At 38.7% G+C, this 23002-nt stretch overlaps 1 protein-coding gene across 3 annotated transcripts; it reads left to right on the forward strand.

The window, feature by feature from the left end:
* The first annotated feature begins 266 nt into the window (after positions 1-266).
* On the forward strand, positions 267-19081 carry LOC112460271 (adenylate cyclase type 2-like). Of its 3 annotated transcripts, XR_003041427.1 has the most exons (22): positions 267-622; positions 4698-5689; positions 10097-10231; positions 10512-10726; positions 11545-11701; positions 11838-11987; positions 12631-12746; positions 12829-13076; positions 13474-13831; positions 14179-14457; positions 14595-14771; positions 14857-15037; positions 15147-15230; positions 15400-15495; positions 15602-15745; positions 15914-16009; positions 16091-16214; positions 16347-16556; positions 16668-16848; positions 16939-17074; positions 17145-17497; positions 17674-19081. XR_003041427.1 is itself a non-coding variant. In XM_025024885.1 (21 exons), the coding sequence occupies exons 2-21, from the start codon at positions 5543-5545 to the stop codon at positions 17310-17312; spliced, it is 3402 nt and encodes a 1133-aa protein (XP_024880653.1). In that variant the 5' UTR covers positions 267-622; positions 4698-5542; the 3' UTR covers positions 17313-19081. The 3 variants fall into 3 exon arrangements, 2 of the variants coding, with proteins under 2 accessions (XP_024880653.1, XP_024880654.1); XM_025024885.1 differs by having other exon boundaries at positions 17145-19081; XM_025024886.1 differs by lacking the exons at positions 267-622; positions 4698-5689; positions 17674-19081 and adding an exon at positions 7954-8040 and having other exon boundaries at positions 17145-17312.
* The last annotated feature ends 3921 nt before the right edge of the window (positions 19082-23002 follow it).

The raw sequence follows: 23002 nt of genomic DNA on the forward strand, positions 1-23002 counted from the left end.
CGTTTTTCGAGCAGACACGATCGGCGAGTTCGGCGCGCGAGGGAATAAAATTCCTAATGGACATCAGGATTCTTGTGCGGCGACTCAACTGATATCGGGCACGATGCTATCGTCGCTTTATCGAAAGGCAGCGGAGATAACTCTACACAATCGACTTCTAAAAAAATCCCACGTCAAACGTAATTCAGCCGCGGCTCTCCGTGCAACGTATTCGCACGGAGTCACGAACGAGACACGGTTCGCGGTTTTTTGCGATCCGCCGAGAATCGTCGCGGCTTAGTTAAAGTTAAACCGCTAAAAAAACAGTCGAGTCGAGTTACGCATCGTTTTCCCTTTTTTTCTTCTCTCTTTTTCTCTCTCTCTTATTCTCTCGCGCGCGTTGCGTCCAGTAAACGTAGATTGCTCAGGTCATAATAGCGGTATCGCTCTTTCGTAGGCGAGTTTAAACACGATAGGGCCACGACAGGTGAGATTCCTTGTGCTTTTCGCGTCCGATAAGACTATGGAATGCCGAAGACAAATGTGACAAATGTGTTTAATCGAATAAGCCTTGGTCGACTCATTCACGAATAAACACACGATCAGGAGTGCAGCTTCAAAAGTATCGAATGCTTTGAAAAAGGTTCGTGTGTGTGTGTGTGTGTGTGTGTGTGTGTGTGTGTGTTTATGTACACGATATTCGAAATTAATCAAGCAAAATCACCATCAACTCATTTTATATCCATCATTTTATACGAATCGTCTTGAATCAATTTTAATTGCCTTAATTGTTTTCAGTTTTAAAAGATTTAAAACTTTTTTGCTCGAAGCATATATATAATTTACATAGATCGATGCGATTTAAAAGTTTTTAATCCCCCCCTAAAACATTTGAGATATTATTTTATTTTTAATTAAAGGAGAGGAAAATATAGTCTCCAATTGTCTGATGCGTAACTGGTTGATTAAATCCTATATTTTCACGCGAATTGCTTCAATCAATTTGGGCTGTTGGTCGTTACAAGAAATTACATACTGGATATTTATATATAGATACTAGATTTTTCGCCCGCGCTTCGAGATTTTTGCAGGGATCGAGAAGAATCCGTACAGATTTTATTTCAAATAATATTATAAAGTTTCATACAGCAGGCTTTTTGCAACGTTGAACGCACCTCCTTCATTATGCCTAAAGCCCGATCCGATCGTTAATTATAGTCACCGGCATGCGTGCAACGCTCGACGCGAAACTCACGATGACATGACACCGTCAGGCTCCTCCAGTTAACACCAGATAATCGAGGTCAGCGTAGCTTCTTTCTGCATGAAACATCGCACGGTTGTGAAAATTGACATCACGTGTAAAAACATCGCGTCCGGCGATGACAATTATCATAAACGTCACTTTACTCTCCGCGAATTTGCATCGTCTCAAGATCTATCAATCAATCGATATTTTCTATTTATAGAGAGAAAATAAACTAATGGCTAATCCGTTCAATTCCATTCTTGGAGCAAATTTTTGACAAGCAATTTTGTTTTTATTTGTAATATATTTCAAAGTGATTAAATAATTTCTTCTGAATATCCATATCGTGTGACAGATATGATGTCAGGAATATTTTTTTAGTATTCAATCTTGATTTGTAATAAAAGATAACAATCTTTATTTTATATACCGCTATTTATCTTCGTACTCCTCTAACATTCACGCACGTCGAGCTATAAAATTGATTAACGTGATCATTAAAATGATAAATAAAAGAATTACTTTTTTGTGATAATCTTCCCGTAAAATCTAGCAAAACACGATCGTTCTAAGATCGTTAAAAATTTTATTTAATTGTATTTCATTTTTTTTCGGAATTTTAGAAAACAAAAACAATTACAGTCTGTTTAAATGCTCCATATCGGAATTATGGCTTTTAATGGCTCGAGATAATCTTTTTGCCAGGGTCATGAGCGAGATTATGAGCGAGATTTCCGCGATTTGATCGCCCGGGGTCGACCTTCCCGATCGAGACGGCAACCCGGCGCGGCGGAAGTCGTAAAAAATGCCATTGAGAGTCATCAGGAGTCTTCGGAGTCCAGGGCTCTCGACGGAAAGCGCAATATGCATGCATGCGTGCGTGCCGAGGCGCGCGATGTCGGCGGTCGGCGCGGGGTAGGCCTTGAGGGCCTCTACCATGACTCGAATCGAAAAGAAGCCGCGGGTGTACGACCCATGTCGCGCTGTTCGTCGTCACACCTGCCGAGCCCGCTGCCCGCTGCCTCGCGCGTCGCGCGGCGATATCGGCGGTGGAAAGTGGTCTTGTCTCGCATTTCTCGCGAGGAAACGCCGACGAGTCCCGTGCCCGTGCGTGCCTCCGGAGGTAACGCGCGTGAAAAAAAAATAAACGTCTGTGTGAAAAGAAAAATAAACAAAAGGGAAGAGAAACGCGCGCGTAAAAGGTTCCGTATATACTTGCGCTGTGGTTTACCGCGAAAGTTGCCGGCTGACCTTTTATCCGGAAGTGGAGGAGCCGTCGATCAGGTGGGTATCGAGAGATACGAAGCTCGCAAAGTTCGATCGCGGCGAACGGAAGTCGACGACGTTAAGAATTCATTTTCGGCGATCGTACGGAACGCTTCGTCACCTGTAACTTTAGTTTAGGATGAGCTCTGGATGAATTTGAAGTTGGATTCTTCCTCAATGAAAGTATTAAAGAGGGTCGTAATTTTTCCTAACTTTTTAATTTTCGCCGTTTTATCTATTCGGCTACTTCAATTTATTTTATTTCGGTGATAGAAGTTTCGACTTTATTCACTCCTTTCCTTTTATTCCAATTCGTTTGACGCGTTAATTAATATTCTTATTTGATGTGAAGCGTGTATTAGACGTAAAACACTTTGTTTTATTTGTATTTCTGATTGAAGTAATTGCGAGCAGTCATTAGCCATTCAAGTTTTAAAACGCGCCTATCAGACACTTTATCATTAATCACGTTCTTGATACTAATGAGTGTGCTCGGTCGTTAATTCGGTAAACCTTTGATGATCAATCAAAATAAATCAAAATATACGACGCCTGCAGACTCGGCACGCGCGGCGATCGATATACTCGTACGTTAACTCGGGATTCCTCTCGGTTGAATCATCGCGATAATCGATCAATATAATTAATATTCATTTGAAATATTCTATTCTGTCGAGACGGCCCATTAAGAGCGTCCTTTCTCGAACAGACATGATCGTTTAAACCGCTCGATTTGGCCGCGAAGCCGCATGATCCGGAAGGGGCAGAATACAATTAGAGCTCGGAAAGTTACCTTTGAAACTTAAGTGCGATCGTCAAAATCGCATACAAAAGCGCATATATATCACTACGCGAAACCAAATCTCATTATCCAATTCCCCCGTCCGGGCTCTCTAATTATTATTATTACTACTTAGATCTCCACAATTATGGCTCGCCAAAATCGCTATCCTGTGGTCATCTCTATCCGGCAGAAGCCATCAAAGTCCGAAAAGTGCCTGCTGCATTTTAATACCTGTTATCATCGCTCTAATATTATTATTGCTTGTAGCAGCCGATTTCAACGATTAGGTAATCGTAGTCTTCTATCGTGAGGTAACATGCGATCGTTGGCGTTGGTGAGGTCACGCTTTACGCTGCAACGCGAGATGGTAAATGATCTATCGTGATTGTGCGCCGGAGAAAGTGTCGGGGATGAAAACATTCGCGATGGCATATAACTGCACAAATAAAAATATTTCCTTCGCTTCTTTGTAGATTTCACTTTCTGAGTCAGGTCACGGTTTGTTGATTGTCGCATTATCGTAACGAAATGTAACTCGGTTAATCTTTGATACATGTAATTAAACGGCAAGGATATGACGAAGCATGAAGGTTTTGAAGATTGGAGATATAATACCTCGAAATATACTTTGATCTAGCGAATTGGATAAAATGCTCCAAATTTTAACTTTAATTAGTTTTATTATACTGTAATGATGTTATTAATTACCCACGCTTTATCGCAAACAGCTCAGTTTGAAATTCTCGTTTATTTTAAATATCCCTGAATAAAATGTTAAAAAAATAATTTTATTAAAAAAGTTATTGTAATAACAAAGAAGAATAATTTAACAAATATTCTGTAAACGTTACATGTGTTCTATTTTAATATACTTGATACCGTCAGCGAGATAAAAACGTGTCGTAATCCCACGTGAACCGAGTGTTATCGTCTGGCAAAAATATCTACCTAATTTTCCGATCAATTTCGGCTATCTCGCGGGGATTTCATAAAGGCGAGCGAAGAAGAGAGCCGCAGACGAGAGATGCAAAAATAGACGCAGGAGAGCTGCTATCGAGTGTTCTTCCGCAATCTGGTTCGATAATTCAATTGTTGGCGATTGCTGGAGAAAGAACGTGCGAGCATGTTGCTATTCAAAAAAGAAAAAAGCATTTAAAGCTTTTATCCTGTCAGATGTTCTTATTAACGGTCAATAAAGCTATAGTTGTCTGTGGCAGAATAAAAGTGTTGAGTCTTAATATATAAGAGTTTCTCCGTTCTGTGGAGCTTTTAACGCACAACAGAAACGTAATCGTTCTCAATTATTCTTTGTAACAGATATTTTAAAGATTTAATTGTGCCTCTCCTCTAATGATCGATGACTACGTTTCTGCGGCACTTCATGACACCAAATATGAGCTTAAGAGCTTCTCTTTTCAGGCGGGGGACGAATTCAGTTGTCGGACGCAGCGAGGATCGATTACCTGATTTTGAAAACACCACGTTCAAAGGCAAGAAGAACTTGGAAGCTATTCTTGACGTCGTATTTTGCCTGATACAATTTGCCGATAAATGTGAAAGTTTTCGACAGAACAGTCGCGGATCCCATATTTATTTAATTCGTTTAAAAATAGACACGTGAAGCGCGTGTGCACAAATATATTAGTGTTCTTTGACGCGAAGTGAATTCTACGCCAGCGAGTAACGTGAATCCTTTCTGAATGCCAGCGGGCGGTGGATGTTTCTGATTACGTTATTATATTGAGATATTTGTGTTCTTCTTTCCGAGATCCATGCGAATTCTTTGAAAAGGTGTTTTCATCCAGAAATATATTTCATTTGTCTTTTCCGACAACGAGACAACGAGAACGCTTCTTTCCCGCTGGTCACTTTATCATTCACGATCGATGCTGTGCAGTGCACCAGGCAGAGTTTGCAAATATAAAAAAAATCAGGAACGTGCATTATAGTTGGTCGGAAAGAGAGAGAAAGAAAGAGAGAAAGAGGGAGAGGAAGAAAGAGAGAAAGAAAGGAGAGGGACGAAGTAGGGATCAGTAGTCGCAGGGGGAGCGTTTCGAGTGGCCCATTTCTCTTATCACGATAAAGCCTGGGCTTGGCTTGGCGCGATCATCGCGGAACCTGACGCCTAACGCTCGGGGTGATTCACTTTTGCGATTCGTCGCGATCGTTCTCCAGTCGCAGATCCGTCATCGCGATGAATGCATCTATGACAGCCGCGAGCTCGCTGTCACCGCCGTCGTCGTCTTGCTGTGACCGTCATCGACATGGATGATCCGAGATCGACCAACAGCGGGGCCAGGATGGACGTGGAACTGGTGACCCGAGCGTCGCTGAGTTCGCTGCAGAAGGTGGACGATGGCCGCATTGTCTCTCCCAATAGCTTTGATGAATGGACATGGTCCGGTCTGAGGGTAAGTGATCGATTAATCACATTAGAACCATCTGTCTTTACCGGTGAATGTTTGAATAGCCTCAATCGCGAGGATGGGTACTTTACTGATTGTGAGCTTGTTCTTGCTCCTCATTCTTGCTGGACTATACGGCGTCATATCACCTGATTCGCGTTGCCTCGAATTTAGATAACTCTCTTTTATTTTCGGCTTTGTTCATTGTTCTTTTATTAATGCAGTTTATAAGATAAATATACATTTTTATTTATATTATAATTGATTCAGATTATATGACATTACTTCTTATAATGAGCATAATTTGAAAATTATTTGTATAAAATGAAATGAGCTTATAACTTAAAAAATTATTGACAGACTTATCATTTTGTCTACGTATAATTAATTATAAATTAAGTAATAAAAATTTAGAATTGTATTATTATATGTAAACGTAATAATGCAATTTTTTATATTAAAATTTTATTGTAGTTTTAAAAGTTTGATATTTTTCTTTCTTGGACTTTCAAACTCAAATTCTGGACTAAAAGATCTACGGCAGCTAAAGTACTTCGTAAATCTCATCAAGTACTTTAACTTATCGAGTTTTGCGAGTGCACTTTGCATTTTAAAACCTTGGATTAAACGACTATTTTAATATCCAAATTTTTACAACCTCAAGTATTCCTCGCGATCATTCATCTTCATTTCAAGTCTACAAAAAAAATACTGCAAAACTTTTGAAGCGTATAAATATAATTTGCGAGAAATTGTACATCTTGATTTTAAATTTAAACCTCTGATATATGTCGAAGTCACTGTTCGCTGAAGCACATAAAAAAAAACTTGGCGATGAACTTCAGAATCTGCACGAGACGTCAATGAAGCGTAATCGCATCAAATGCGCGACATATAGCTTCAACCAAGAGAATTTCACCAGCGATTCGGAATTGATAACGTTCTCTCAGACGATGTTACCTGGAAAACAAGATTGTCGAGGAATTTTTAGCACGAGAGTCACTATCAGAAGAGAATGACTCGCCAAGCGGAGTGAGCGAGAAAGAACATGAATTCTTCGAAGGTGCAACTTATCGAGCGACGATCGATTTATCTGAATGACCGAAGGATGTTCGCCGTGAAGCGAGCTCGAGCAGCTTACAAAGCTCGAGAAGAAGATATGCAGAGCCGGGGAAGCACCGTCGCTTTTTTTTATTACTCTCGCACAGGAAAGCGCGATCATTTCCTCGCGCAGGGTATACCACAAGTTAATTACCGATTAAATAAGCAGTTCAAGAAGGATCAAATGTCATAAAAATTGATAATGTTATTTCTGTGTGGAGGAGATTCTATTCTTGGATAAATAATTTCTATTATAGTTTCTTACTAGAAAATCCGTTCCAAATCGTGTAAATTTTTTCGTGAATACCGAACAGAATAATTTTGTTACTTGAAATCATTTTCGATCAAATTTACTTTGGTTCGATTCCCGAAAGTTATACCAATAAATCAACGCTCGGCAGGACTCACGATAATCTCACGATAATCTCAGTCCAATCAATCCTCTCGGATGCGTTTGTTAACCGATAGATTTCATCGAAGATATACGTTTGCTTGTTTGAGGAAGGGGAATTCCTCAATAACGAGATATCTCTATCCCAATACATCGCGGGATCCCCCAACACATTGCAAATGCTACAGAGACATTTCAGAGATGTCGAATTGCGAGATTGCACAATATCACAATTTAAAAAACGTTGCAAGAATATGCAATGTGATAATTTAAGTATTTAGGCTCTTATGCAAGGCTCTTATTCTCACGCGTTTTATCTAATATTATTATTTAATGTGATAATCATTTATGAATCCATTATTTATTATCATCGTCACAATACGAATAACTTTGGATCGAAAGGGGTGAAGAATGGAAAAAACGAGGAGGACGATGAACAATACTGAGAGAGAAAGACAAAAAGGGGTGAGAGGAGGAGGAGGAGGAGGAGGTTGCAAAGGAGACCTGCTGCGCGAATTCGGGATTGAAGATCAATATTCAGCGAGACGAAAGAGAGAGAGAGAGAGAGAGAGAGAGAGAGAGAGAGAGAGAGAGAGAGAGAGAGAGAGAGAGAGAGAAGGAGATTCGCAAGCTGCGACAGCAACGTGCGGACAAAACGCACGCGCGAGACGAAAGCACGGAAGCACGTTTCCCCCGGCTGCTGCTGCTGCTGCTGCTGCAAGTGGAGGTGCCTTCAAGCGCACCTTGGCTAACCGCTGCATTTTAGACGGACGCGATTTTTCGACGGGTGTGGTCGTGCATTGTGTGGAAAAAGGTCGCACGTTGGCTTCGCGGCGCAAATTTCGGGCCTTTCGGCCGTTCGCACGTGAGTACCGTCAAGTGAAAGCAGATGTTCCGTCTTATGGACCTCTTGCCATCTGATAGTACGTCACGCGTTATCTGAATATTGGCCACCGGAGTGCGATAATATATTCTATTTGCATTACGATGACCGCAATGATGAAATCCCGTGAAACGTGTGGGGGAGGAATCTATTTTTAGAACATGCACGCAGATGCCTTTGGATAAATCCACGTGCTCGTGATAATCTTGCTCGCTTAATGTACCGCGAGATATCGCGAGGAATAAGAGATTTCTCGAGACTTTTCTTATAAATTGTCTCAGAAAAATATGCGGTTATCTCGAGCCCAGTCAATCGGTATTTGAAACTCGGCACGTGATACTCTAACTTATTCATTCTTAATTTTTGCTGCAAAAAGTATGAAATGATCAAAAATTTATTAAGACTAGAACGATCTAAGCGAGTTCTCAAATGAAAGAATTTGAAATCGTTGGATTCGTGCAGGTATGCTCGACCCTCGACCTTTTTAAATTATTAACTATATTCAAATTATATATATATAATGGGCAAAGTTAGAAAAAGAAAGGATCGAGCAAAGCTGTGAGTGAGCACACCCTGGTACTCGCGCGGGTACATCAGTAGGGATTAATTCTGAAGCAGTTCGAAGACGCGCAATTCCAGCGGAATTCCAGCGGGAGTCTGCGGTGCATTCCACGATGCATACGATGCATGCTGGAGGAGCTGGGACGCTGGGACTGCGCGATTGCGCCGGATGACAGCTTTATCGTTTTACGAGCTTAGCCGTGTATAATTTGCGCGCGCCACAGTCCACACGCGATCGGCAGATCGCCGTGCGATCGTCGTGCGGGCGAACGTGCTGGCGGAAGCACAGCCCCGACCTGTGAGTTCCTCGCGAGGAAGAATTCATAAGGACTCTCCCGTCACGATCTTCGAGCGCCGATTTATAGTGCGTACCGCCTTGTGATATGTTACGAGAGCGAAAGTGAAAAAGAACGTGCAGTTATCAGTTCGCTGGCCTACGTTGCCACGTAGCCATTATCCATCCCTTGATCGTTAAATACATCTTAATTTTTGGAAATGACAAATTGAAAATGATCAATTCTCAAAATTGGAACACGTTATGGACGTTGGAGTACAAGGATGGGAGAGTCTTGAAATAAAGGAGTATGCTCCATTCGCGCGTGATTGCGTGTAGGTATTCTGACACGAAAATTTTAATTTTAGATACTTCCCCGGAAAATAATATAGGTAATGATGCGACGATGATGCCTCTCGCTCTAAAGATACTTCTATATCGATCAAAATGACGTTCCAATGTAAAAGAAGATTGCTCCATAAAAGAACATTTCCATTTTGATAAATACATCAATTATTCACTAAAAAGAGGAACTCTCATTAATATAATCGCTTCGTGTACGGGACCGTGATGCAAAATGAACAACAAAGGACTTTGCCGTTGACGGAAAAGTGATTTTTTTGCAAATATTCCCTCGTTTCTTCTCGTGTGTTTCTTCTCGAATGCTCGCTGAGATGAATTGCGACATTGAACTGCGCGTGTTTCTCACAATGGCGATATTCATCACCCTTAATCTGTATTGACTGACACTTTCTATACGGAACGATAACGATGCACACTTCGGATAATCTATGGCTATGCGACTATCTAATGATGATATTTCTGAAACGAAGCAAAGATATTGTTTGTTTTATTATCGAACGTGCGTGCTCTCTTCTTGTTTTATTACTTTCGCATCTGATCAGAAGGCCAATTATCGTTATACACTTGTAAAATTTATATTAAAAACACAACTAAAAGCTTTAAGGAATTACATAAAACTAAAAACTAAAAAATCACGATGGATAGGATATTCAGATAAAATTTCTTTAGAAATAAGATCCTGACATTTCTTCATCTCCTTATTAAATTCCTAAATATTTATAACAATTGACAATTTAATGATTTTGTCTCAATAAGCTTCCTTCCCATTTTTCATCAAATGTGTAATAATTCACTGATTCAGCAAGTTGATTACGATCTCACGCAAGCTTCCACTTTCAGAAACAATTCAAATACAAGAACCTAGAAAAGCTGTACACGGTCTATCACAGGAGAATACAATATGGTTATCTTTCGATATTCATCTTACTACACCTATTACTTGGATTTACGTATTGCTTGTCCTTGATCAAAAATGTAAGTTTATTATTTATTATAATTAAAAACATTTACAGAGAGAGAGAGAACGTTTCATTTTATTTATAAATTCTTAATTGCATGAATAGTTCAATGAATAGATCAATATTAAAATATATCTTTTTACTAAATCACTTAGCTCCTTATCGTCAATCCTATACTGAAGTAACTCTTCAATTAATAACGTTGTTGCTGCTTGGAGGTGTCTAATAAATTATGCAACTTTTAAAAATTTATAAGTAACGTTGGGATACGAACTGGAGTTTTCTTCTTGATTTAGGTTGGCATAAAGAAATGCTTGGTAGACATCGTAACCTACTGCATCGTGGGCGCTCTGCTGTGTCCTGTGATCGCCCTATCATTCCGGTCGAGGCATATGGCTAAGAACACCTATTTGCCGGTCATGCTGTCCTGGATGATCATTGTGCTCTTGGTCATTTGTGATCTGACCATACCTCTGTATTACGCCTTCGAGGATGTTATTCCGCCAATAAGGTACCGATAACATGATCGGGATAGTGCGAAATTGCATCCGATTAACATCACTATTTAGCAACGTCGTTAGAAACTAGCGGCTGTTCATTTGGCGCACGGTTTATCGAAATTATTCCCCGATAACTACGTAGCGCGAATCGCGTAAATATTTATTACTGATAAAGACGTGCTTTTGTCCTCGCATACGCAACAATTGCCGGAATAGCGACTGATATTATAACTTGATATTGTGATTATCTCTATCCGGCGTATTGCACAAAATAATATAATGATCAATTTAAGAACATTTTTCAAGGTGTTGCGATACAGGTGTCGCATTATCGCGAGACAAATCTTTTGCACGATTACGATACGTTTTTTTTTAGTTAGACGATTATTTTGAATTAAGAAACCACAATATTAATATATTATACAGTAACTATAACGTTATAATAATGTAAGTTTTATGTATAGTCAGACATTTTCAATCGTTGTGTCATATTTCGAATATGAAGAAAATGTTTCCAAGAAATTAATTTAATGATTTGGTTTTATCCTAATGATGTGAAAGGCCTTCCTAGCGGAATAATCAGGCGTACAAAGATCGAAACATCCTTGGTACGCATACGGGCGCGCGCTTTTTACGTTTTCCACCGATCGTTTTTGCGTGCGCGTGGCCACATATTTTTTTTTCTCGTTGAAGAACTAAAAACGCTATCACGGCTTTGCGCGATCGCGTTTTTAACTCTTATCAATAAGCACGCATCCGCGAATTCACTCACGTGCGCCGCTATATGTACATGCGTTTCTTCAGTAGCCTTTTATTTCTTTTTTTTCAGACCGGCGTACGCAACGCACTCGCTTCTCGCATGCTACGTGTTCCTGCCGATCACGAAGAATTCGCACGCCCTCGTGCTCGGCCTTACGGCCAGCATGTGTTACCTGGCGACCCTGTCAATAATCACCTACAATAACACGGGCGATTACGTTACCAAGGTAAACCCTACGCCGACGATGCGCGATGTAATCGCGCTGACGCAAACCGCCGCGCGATTGCTCGAGTAAATTCAGTAAACCATCAGCATCTAAGAATGGAATGCTTTTGTTTCTTTTGTCCCCTTCCTAATCGCAGATGGTCAGCGACGCGATATATTTCGTGTGCGTGAACGCTCTGGGACTCTACTTCAGGTTCATGAACGAGGTCGTTATCAGGCGCTCCTTCCTGGATCGCCGGAAGTGCGTCGAGTCGACGCTCAGGCTCAACTATGAGAAGGATCAAGAAGTAGGTTTAAACGGATGTAATTGCGTTAATGCACGTCAGATTGAAAATGAGATATTGGCTAATCTCGAGGTAATCTTCATTAGCGAAAACCGTGTGTCGAATCTAATCTATTCTATCTTCATTCTGTTGTCTTTTTCCTTTGTCTTTCTTCCTGTTTCATTCGAATAATTCGTCTTTGGAGGCGAATAAGTACGTACGGGGAATGCGAGAAACAGATTCGCGATGCTGGGCACGTAAACACGTAGCCACGATAAATACGTTGAGTTTCTCTTGTCCTTTGCGCTTCAACTCCCTAGACTGATTTAAGCGTCGTCTACAATGGGAGCAGGAGTATACACAGTAAGACGTAAGCAGTAAGTTATTGACTAATGGGATTTTACAATTCAAGAATAATTGACTGTGGTTGGTCAATAGCTTACTGCTTACGTCTTACTGCATACTCTTGCTGCCATTGTAGACGACGCTTTAGACATGATTTTATCCACAATCCTGCTATATTTTTACGCCCATGAAGAATACAAGAATATAAAATTGAGAATTGCAAAGATACAATAAAAAAGGTGATCATTTGCGAGAATGTAAAATTATATAGAAACTCAAAGTCTGATCGAACATATTTGAAGCTAGAAATAATCATTTGCAGGAGCAATTGACGCGGAGTATACTGCCGCAACATATAGTAGCGAAAATCAAAAAGGATTTCCGGGATATCTTCAAATTCGTGGAGGAGCACAAGAAGAGTCCTCCGCCGAAAGGCAGGTACGGGTACGACGTCTCCGCGGCAAATACGATGTTATTCCGTTTTATTCGAATATTATTACTCCAATTGTTCCGATTTCAGCGATTTATGCGTGGAGACGCACGACAATGTCAGCATCCTGTACGCGGATGTGGTAAACTTCTCCGGGTTGACTGTAACGCTGCCGATACGAAAACTCGTGGAAACGTTGAACGATCTGTTCGGCAGTTTCGACGAAGCGTCTGAAAGGCACAATGTGCTGAGAATCAAATTTTTGGGCGACTGTTACTACTGCGTGAGTGGCGTGCCCACGCCGAATTCCCAACACGCCAAGAGCTGCGTCGATCTCGGTAAAATTACGGTGTCTATTTATGCATTACGGTCATCCAGCGGAATGTGATGCAATCAATAAATATCGAGCTAATATTTGGAGAATGTTATTTTATACATTTTATATTTATAAAAATAAAACAATGTAGTTATTTCCAAATCTGGAGATAGGCAAAGTTCTAATTCGTGAATCCAATTGTATCGAGAAAAAAATTTGACGCAAGTCGCGCACGACATTATTCTAAAGATATTTAACTAATCCTTCAGAGATAGCCATATTAATTTGTTATAAAAATCTTAGGAATTCCAGTGTTCATTTTTTTTATAATTGCAATATTTGATGATCGTTTTCAATTATAAGAAAACATTTCCATATCTTTTCTCTGATTAAATATTATTTTGTAAAATAATACGTAGGACTTGATATGATAAAAATCATCAACGAGGTGAGGGCGCGAGTCTACCGTGAGAGCGGGGTGGACGTGAACATGAGGATCGGCGTGCACTCGGGCAACATAATATCTGGAATCCTGGGCACCAACAAGTGGCAATACGACGTTTGGTCGCGCGACGTGGTGATAGCGAATAAAATGGAGCAGACCGGGAAGCCCGGCAAAGTCCACGTCACTCAGCAGACGCTGGATCTCGTGAATGCGAGTGACTACAACTACATCCCGGTCGAAAGATTGGACGACGAGGTTTTACGAAAATATGGAATACGCAGCTATCTCATCACGCCGTCCTTGCCGGAAACGCCATTACCGTCGCCGACGCGGTGCGTGTCTCCCGGTGGCGTGGGAAAATCAAATTCGTGTCTAAAATACTATTTTAAATCAATATGAGCTACAATATTTTGACTTAGATCAACTTAAACGACTTTTATCAACTTTTATTACTTGTATACGTATGTATAGGTCCACAAAAATTTTTCCACTTACAAATCTACAATTACAATTCGCGCAATTCCTTAAATACGCGCTTCTCTGTGACTCTTACATGCTGCAAAAGCATTAGCGTTTAATGCCACGAACGAATGCTCCTATGCCACTGATTTATCACCCTGTGCTCACATCGAGCGAATTCCCAGCCGAGTGTTGACAGGCGAACTTTGTTGCAGAACAGCGAGAACAGTTTGAAGGCCATTAGTCCGGATTCGCCGATATTGTCATATCCCATGTCTAACAAGCACTACGTCAAGTTCAATGGACGTACCAATACCATCATCAGCACCAGTTCCAGAACGAGGATGATGGTGAACAATCAAGCGGACGTTTTCGCGAGCACTTACAGACGAAGAACGCACTTCATGGATTCTTGTCTACGGGATTATCATCTAATGTTGAAAGCAGCGGACGCCGAGATGGAGAACGCCATTAATCAGATGCCTCTCAGCAAATGGCAGTAAGCATTTTTACAGCGAGTCTTTTCTCCAGATTTGAAAATCCGGTTGTTAAATTCTCAAAAATTTTGGGCGAAGTATTATATTTTAATAGAAAAATATCGGAGAGTGATGATAAAAAAAACGTGCTTTTTTCCAGACAATGGAGCAATTGGAAGCACATAAATCCACTCCTCTTAACATTTCGGAAATGGAGCTGGGAGATTCCATATCTACGCGAACCGGATCCCGTCTTTAAGTTTTACATCGGCTGCTCTGCCTTTGTGCTCGTCTTCATGGGACTTATGTACCTCGTGCCCACGTTTATGCTCTCTAAGTAGGCATATTAGAATTAATTATCTGTCCGGTAATCGTAGGCCAACGATATCGACTTAATAATGCGAGACTCGTTAAATTTTTAGATGGCATCTGAACACACTTGTCGGTTATTCGTCGGCATTGATGTTCCTGATCGCTTTAATACCCCTCACGTGGATGCACTTTGTGTGGAATCGCTGCAAGGACCCACACGACGAGCACGAAGGACACGTTCCACATCCACGGAACAAACTGCTGTACTTTTTTTATCAAACGAGCGTAAAGGTAGCTATAGCGTTGCTGAATATTTAACACGCTCGCAGTTATTATATTTAATTAACAGTAACTTAATTAACATTATCTTTCTGTTCTCTTTCATGTTCTACGCCTCTAGGTTGTATGGAGCGCCCTTCTGAGGACGGTCTTGTACCTGGTGATCACGATAATGCTTGCAGCATGCGCCATGCTTGATATGATTGTAAGGATTCTCTTAATTAAGAATTTTCTTAATTAACAGATCAATTTTTTTCTTTTCTGTTGATTATTTCGTATACATCCATGAATTCAGCTATCGAAGCAATTGTCTAGCCGTAAATCAAAAGATAATTTTTTTTCCTCTACGATTAAAGAGTTAAAACTCTTTTCAGTTTGAATGTGAAAATGTGAACCTATTGGACAATAACATAACGTCCAGCGTGTTGGAGGTTGGCGCCTCCAAATTTGAATGCACATCTACACCTTGGGTAAGATTATTTAGTAGGTACATGGTGTTGAAATTATGTGAAATTTCCCGTCTCGACGATTCTGCCCTTGATGTTCCCGCACGTCATCGGCATTTTTTTTTTCCAGCAAATGACAGAGACCTGCTCGTTGGCGATCATCACAAGTTTCCTCTTCCTAAGGGTCCACTACGTCTTGAAATTAGTGATAAGCATCTGCGTGGTAGCCTTTTACGCGTGGAACGTTTGGGTGCACCGATCTAATATATTTCAGGTGTTATATCCGTATTTCTTTCAAGAAATATTTTTCTTGTTACAAATTTAATAAAAAGAAGAATATGAAAATATGAAAAATACACCATTGTCTCAAAATATTTGGCTACATTTACAAAATTGTTTATTAATAGTAAATGACAGATAGTATGAAACGTATGCATTTTAGTCGAGCGACGCGTGGAATCCTCACATGGAACCGAGACTGGCGCATATATTGACAGTGTTGTTTCTCACGTTCTCCTTGCATCTCATCGATCGTCAGGTAAGCCCCGAAATCGCAATTTGTGCGAAATGTTCTCGACGTTGTTCGTCAACGAGTTAATTTTTACGAATGTTTATTTAGGCAGAATACTTGAGCAGGCTGGATTATCAATGGAAACGTCAGCTAACGAAGGAACAGGATGAAGCGTTTCATACGAGGAATGCCAACAAGCTTTTACTTCGTAATATTCTGCCGGAACACGTCGGTGCGTTGGTCCCCGCAAATATCTTACGGGGCTCTTACAATTTTTTGATATACTGATTAGAAATAACGATAACGTTCAGTAATCGAGATGATTATTGTCTGAGATTGATCGTGTGACTGGTTGTGCTTTTAGCGGAGTTTTATTTGAACATGAACCGAACCGAGGAGAACGAGCCTTATCACGAGGCTCACAACAACGTCGCCGTGATGTTTGCCTCTCTGACAGAACTGTCGATCGTCGAGAGTAACATCCTTAGTGATTTGAACGAGATCATTTGTGAATTCGACAAGTTACTCTTCGATCCTTGCTTCATGTGTCGCATAGAGAAGATAAAGGTCGCCGGTGAGAATCTCATGAATAATCATGAATAATCATCAATGAATTAACAACATGAATAAAAACTGGATTCTAGATGACAATTTGAATTCGTCTGTTATCGTATTTTTTATTTAGGTACAACATATATGGCGGCTTGCGGACTGGAAGCGAATCGACGCGATTCAATGCACAGCACTGAAAGCGACGAGAGTTGCAGCGACAATGTGGTCAAGGTGATGGTGCAATTTGCCGTACAAATGATGTCCGTGCTCGATAGAATGAACGCGAGGTCGTTCACCACGTCGAAACCTCACAAGTAAGTGAGCACGACCTCACAAGATTCTAAGCACGATAAAAAGCGGCAAAATTAAAAGAAACTTGAACGAAATCCGAAATTTGTCTTCAGATTAAGGATCGGCATTTCTCATGGGGAGGTGACGGCTGGCGTCGTGGGGGCTCAAAAGCCGTTGTACGATATTTGGGGCGACCCCGTAAACATGGCATCCAGAATGGACACCACTGGACTACCAGGAAAAATACAGGTAAGTCTAGACGTTACATTTAATATTAATGTTTAATAAATTCGTGCAATAAAACGAGCATTTCGTTTAGGTAACAGCGGATACGGCTGCCATCTTGGAACAGCAAGGTGTCAAGTGTCATCTACGCGGTGAGACGTATGTCAAGCCGAAAGGAGAGGTCACAACGTACTTTATAGGCATCGACGAGAAGGGAATGTTAGAAAGACCGGATGCGGGAGAAGAAAGTACTAGTTTATGACAAACGATGGAACGATAACTCGAACTAACTTGAGCGATCGAGCTCTCCCGATTGAAAAATCGTTTAAAGCGTGCAGGGTGTAGTCGAACGGTTACTTTCTGCTATCAAGCTGACTTCTAAGTAACTAGGAACGATAAAAAATTACGATTGAAAATGTGAGAAGACCTTTTTATTCTGAGATACAGGTCTGTCTATATCCAATCGAATTTAATATACAGAGTATTAATCAGATTTAGGAAAAAATCACTTATTATCGATGAGATTAATCAAACTTGTAACACGTAATTTCACGCAATATTTATACAAAAAATTTATTTATGATCTATAATGTCGTATACATATAATATATTAATATTTACAGTGTAAATAAAGACAATGGACAAAGCTGAAGATATATTGTGGGAATATAAGAAGCTATTTACGTTAGCTACACCCTGTAATGTTTGAGCAAGTACGAGAAAACGGAAAACCAAAGAAAGTGTGAGAGAGAGACCAAAGAATGTGGGATGACGCGAGATGACGCGAAATGACAGTAATGACGTAAGGAGATATACCTCAAATGATTTAGGTTGTACGCGAAAACGCGAGAACAGCGTCGTTATTCTCGCGGACCGATTGTTATCGCCGAGTAACACTTGTAATCAAAATGAAAGAGACTATATATATATGATGTACTGTACGCAATTAAAATTACAATGTTTTTACTAGAGTGTCATGTTGTTCGAAAGATATGCACAAAGAGAGATATATATAGATAACATCTAGCTACTTTACGTGATACATCATAATTAATCGACATTATTGACTCGATTTTCACGTAGCATGCGATTTTAAGATATTCCGATTTGCTCAGACCGTCAAAAAGAAAATATTTTAAGATATCTGATGACCGTCTAACAACTATAAGGACGTAGCTAATTAAGAACAATGTTTCCGATACTTACATCTCCATATAGAAATCCAAAGGCATTATACAATATTAAAGTGTAAAGTGTAAAATGGCGCGAAGAGAGAGTTTGTCCCGATAAAATATTAAAAAGACAAAAAGTATTATAACTTTAAGAAATATTCTAAGAACATCCGCGTGTATCCTAAGGATATCTCATACGTGTAGTCGTTAACGACTGGATAATTAATCTTATCGCAGATACAATTAAATTATGGATCAAATCTAAACGTCCGAAGATATTCTTGGGATTATATTTTGCTATGCGAAAAGAGTGATATTGGAAAATCGTGCTCGTTGTGTTTGTTCATACCTATTCGGTCAAAAGCAGTATGGTACAATCGAAAAGCAGGATGTAATTTAATATTTGTCTCTTTAACACGTATCTACCGACCAAATAGACGACAACACGTCGCAACAAAAAATTGTACGGCGAAAAGAGAGTTCTTATTCGCTTTCACGATTAAGGCGGGCGAGAGAATTTACGACGAGCTTGAAGTCGATTCAAGAATACTAGTTGTCAATTCGTGAGCGTGCATCACAAAACTAACAATAACGCACGTCTGTCTTTTTCTTGCGTTTGCGTATTTTCCTAAGTGTTGCGACTCATTCCTTTACGATTGCGGTTGCGTGTCATAAGATACAAAGATTACGAGAAGGAAACGCGTGATGACACATTTATTTTTATATCGTATGCAGTAACGGCAGATCGTTTAATTGTTTATTTGTAAATATCTTTTGTATATATTTTTTAAATATTAGAAATAATCGAGACTAATGTGATTGTCCAACGATTTGAAATAAAATATTTATTACCGTGTATTTTTTCGATCAATTTTTATTCGTCTACGGTGACCTACTTATCCTGCCGATCCTTTAGAAATATATTGATTGATATAAAGTAATATACAGGATATGATAAATAGATTAAGTTTCTTTGAAATTAAATAATTAAATTTGAAATAACATTTTGTTATCTATTTGTTTAATTCATCAAATATGTTATTACATTCACTATATTTTTTAATAGTTAATAGTTCTAAAACTTTAAGTATCGCTATATAGAATTGAAACTCTTGACAGTACATTTCTTGCATGTTAAAAATATAATTGTTACGTGAATTTAAAGTGTTGCTTAATTGTCACTTACTGTAAAATTGTGGTTTTTTAAATATAATTTTTATAAATAAATAATGTATAAAAAATAATTATAAGTAAATAAGAGAGAAAAAGCAGCATATAATAATACAAACTTGTAAAACTTATGCTTTCATAGAAATTGATCTCAAACAAAAGAAGGATCTTGTTCTAAATTCCAGCAATAAAAATTAGAACAGTGTAAAAGTGCAAATTTTCTTTTTAATAGAATTCTGTCAATTGGCAACAACATATGATTTATCTATGTTAGTATATATTATAAATATATAATATTCTGTAATTAAAACAACAAATTAGGTTTACAATAATAAAGATCAATCTTTTATTAGGCAATGTACAAAACTCTTTCGCATACACAGTATGCATATTCGTTTTATATCCCGATATAAAACTTGTTAACATTAACGTTAATGTAGAATTAAATAATTAAACATTAATCTAATGTACAGGATAATTCGCTGCCTCGGTTATTAATAGAACTTTGGATCGATTTTTCTTCCCATCCTCTCTCTTTCTCTACCACTCTCTCACTCTCTCGTACACACATCTTCATTCTCTCATCTTTCATCATTCGTGCATATATTCGATAATTAAATTAAATTGCAGAAGCATTTTGTCATTTGTAATTTATACAACTCCCCCCCTCCCCATTAGAGGATAAAATGCGTTATATTTCTCCGCACAAAATGCAAGATTGAGATTTCGGTTTACTGAGAAAAAGGCACTTCTAACTAGAATTTTCATACTAAATTTATAAAAGTTGCACGTTCTCGATAATGAAGGACGGTTCCATTATCGAAACTTCAAGTGCTTTTTCTGGAAGAAAAATAGTAGTATGTACACAAATGTACAGGCTGTCTCAAATGTGATGTATATCAGTAATAGTTAAAAAGATTTGAGAAAGCAAGTATTAAATTATCATTCAAGTAAGCACTGATCTGTTTTCATGCAATAAAGACAAATTAGGAAAATTAAGTACTTTTGTATATTGCGTAAATTCTATCGCTAACAGATTCTTCTATTTTCCGTTATTTAACATCACATACATATTTATGTTAATATAAAAGAAAAAATAGAAATGAAATAATTATTAAAGAAACATGATTCCGCCGTCAATGTACACCTCAGGAGCACCCTGTTTATTGAAACAACTCATTCGACATTGTTTTTATTGTAATTATCAATAAATCTTCGATTGTTTAACACTTTAACGCCTGTAAGGAACTCTTTTATTTATGCTGCAAAACTTAAGCCGATAACAGAAAATTATCTATTTGTAACATGCCGTTAATTAACAATTATCTTACTTAAGCTCACAAATCAAGTGCAGCTTCACACGACCTCAACTAATTACATAATAAATATATCGAAAAATGCCTTACTTATTAATATTTTCGTGAGCGATGTTTTAATTACAAGAGAGAAAAATTATTGCGTGACTTTATTTTCTCCTAAAGAAGGGGAAGAAGCATCGTGAATTGTACACGGGGGATAACATTCTATTACTAATTTACACCTCTCCGAGACAGCCTATATCGCAAATATATCTTTCGATATATCCTACATCTTCTGAAAGTGTTAGGAGTCTGATGCTCTCGACCACCGACCGCTCGACATATGGAGGGGTAAAAGCCATAGTGGCACACTCGTGTGTGCATAGATGCAATTTATATATTGTATAGATTGCATTTATGCACACGAATCAATGTCTTAAAAAATTTGACTTACACCACTATGCCTTTTACCTCTCCATATATATTACGCAATATCCTGTGCATGAAATTGCATTGCAGTCGCATATTCCACGAGAGAGTGTTCCGCATATCTCTTCCTTCCTCCCTCTCTCCTTTCCCTTCACGAGTAATCTAGATCTAGAGCAATATCGTCTTCGTTTTCGTATCGCCGACCGATGGAAGAGGTGCCCTAATTTAATTTAATCGCCATCACCGCGGGGTCGGAAAGGAATGGAAGCGGACTGCGGACGGCGAGCTACAAAACGGATCGATAAATCGCATCTTCTCTTCTTCGTACTTCTGCAACTACATGCGGAAGATTAAAGATGAGGAATGCATAAGGCAGTGCGTGTCGAGATCGCGATTCTCATAAAGAGAAAAAAAGAAAAGAAAAAGAGACAAAAAAAGGGAAAAGTACGACGGGTTAAACATACACGTCGAGATGGCATAGGTATATACACGTGCGTTTTACGTTCTCGCAGTAATTGTATAACAATATATTTACGAGTCGCGAATGACCTGTGTGCGTCGGTAAAACGGCGTCGTCGAGAACGGGAATATTACGGTTTCGACGAGTAAACTTTTAAGCTGGAGAGAGAAAAAGGGGTCCTCGCACTCTCAGAAAAGAATTCTAGATACAATACTATTAGGATCGAAATAAGGCCAATCATATTTAGTATTAAAAGAAGAATATTTTAATCTTAAATAGAGGAATTCTTGAATCTAGAATAATTCTGAGAAAATTAGAGGGATAGCATCAAGATTATTTTATTCTAGATTTAAGAATATCTCTATTTAAGATTAAAATATTCTTTTTTCTAGAAGTCTAATTTAAGAATTCCTTTATTTAAGATTAAAATATTCTTCTTTCAATACTAAATATGATTGGCCCTATTTCGATCCTAATAGTATTGTATCTAGAATTCTTTTCTGAGAGTGCGGTATTATTTTATTAAACCACCAGAAAGAGAAAAAGAAAGAAAGAAAGAAAGAAAGAGAGAATTTCACGGTTTTTCTTTTGCACTTGCTATATTGGGATTGAATGCTGCAACGATTCGCTTGCCTTCAACAGAACAATGTAAAATCGATTACAGTTGTACTGTAAATGTACTGATCGACATAATAAAAATAAAAACTAATTATAATTTTCGAAGAACATAATAAAAATTAAAATTAATTGAAAGATTTCTAAACGAGAGCCCGAAATTCACGATTTAATGATTTGGCGACGTCTGAATACACGATCAATTGCAAAATAATGAAGAATTTGACGAGATGGCTAATGAAGCAAGCGTATTGTTCCGGTATTAAAGCCTTACTCGCTTTACAATCTTCTTTTTCGTCATAAATACAGAAAAATATTAGTTATTATAAGAGCACCTTATAATCGTCAGCCTATCTCTCGAATCGATATTAAAAATGAAACAATTTTGTGATTTTTATATATAATTCTCATAATATAAAACGAATTGAATGCGACTTTCGGTTGAGTCTCCAGATTGTTGATGGATATTATTTATTGCCGTTTTCTTTTCTACGATCGAGAAGAAACACTCATCACTTACGTAATATAAACGAAAAATAACAATAGGGAAAATGTACGAAGCGGACCAGAACGTAAACACTGTATTTTATTAGTACACTTTAAAAATCTTCATTGACACGCCTGTATGTTTTCCATTTTTTTTTCTTTTTCTCTTCTCTTATAATGAACCTCGACAAAACGATGGAGAACGTAGTTAGATGGACTGAAGGCGTAGGCGAGGGAAAACAAATGACTGCAGTTCTTTTTTTGAAGGTGGACGAGGAAAGGAAGTAATAGAAGACCCATGAAATATAGACCATAGCGATCG

Source organism: Temnothorax curvispinosus, unplaced genomic scaffold, assembly GCF_003070985.1.
Source record: "Temnothorax curvispinosus isolate PA1 unplaced genomic scaffold, ASM307098v1 QBEX01010444.1, whole genome shotgun sequence".
NCBI lineage: Eukaryota > Metazoa > Arthropoda > Insecta > Hymenoptera > Formicidae > Temnothorax > Temnothorax curvispinosus.

Bases quoted from the DNA above. Each gene is read 5' to 3' on its own strand.
- LOC112460271 (XM_025024885.1), top strand. From the start codon at position 5,543: ATGGATGATCCGAGATCGACCAACAGCGGGGCCAGGATGGACGTGGAA. The intron at 10,232-10,511 runs GTAAGTTTATTA...TTCTTGATTTAG, and splicing joins GCTTGTCCTTGATCAAAAAT to GTTGGCATAAAGAAATGCTT. The intron at 16,557-16,667 runs GTGAGAATCTCA...TTTTTTATTTAG, and splicing joins AGAGAAGATAAAGGTCGCCG to GTACAACATATATGGCGGCT.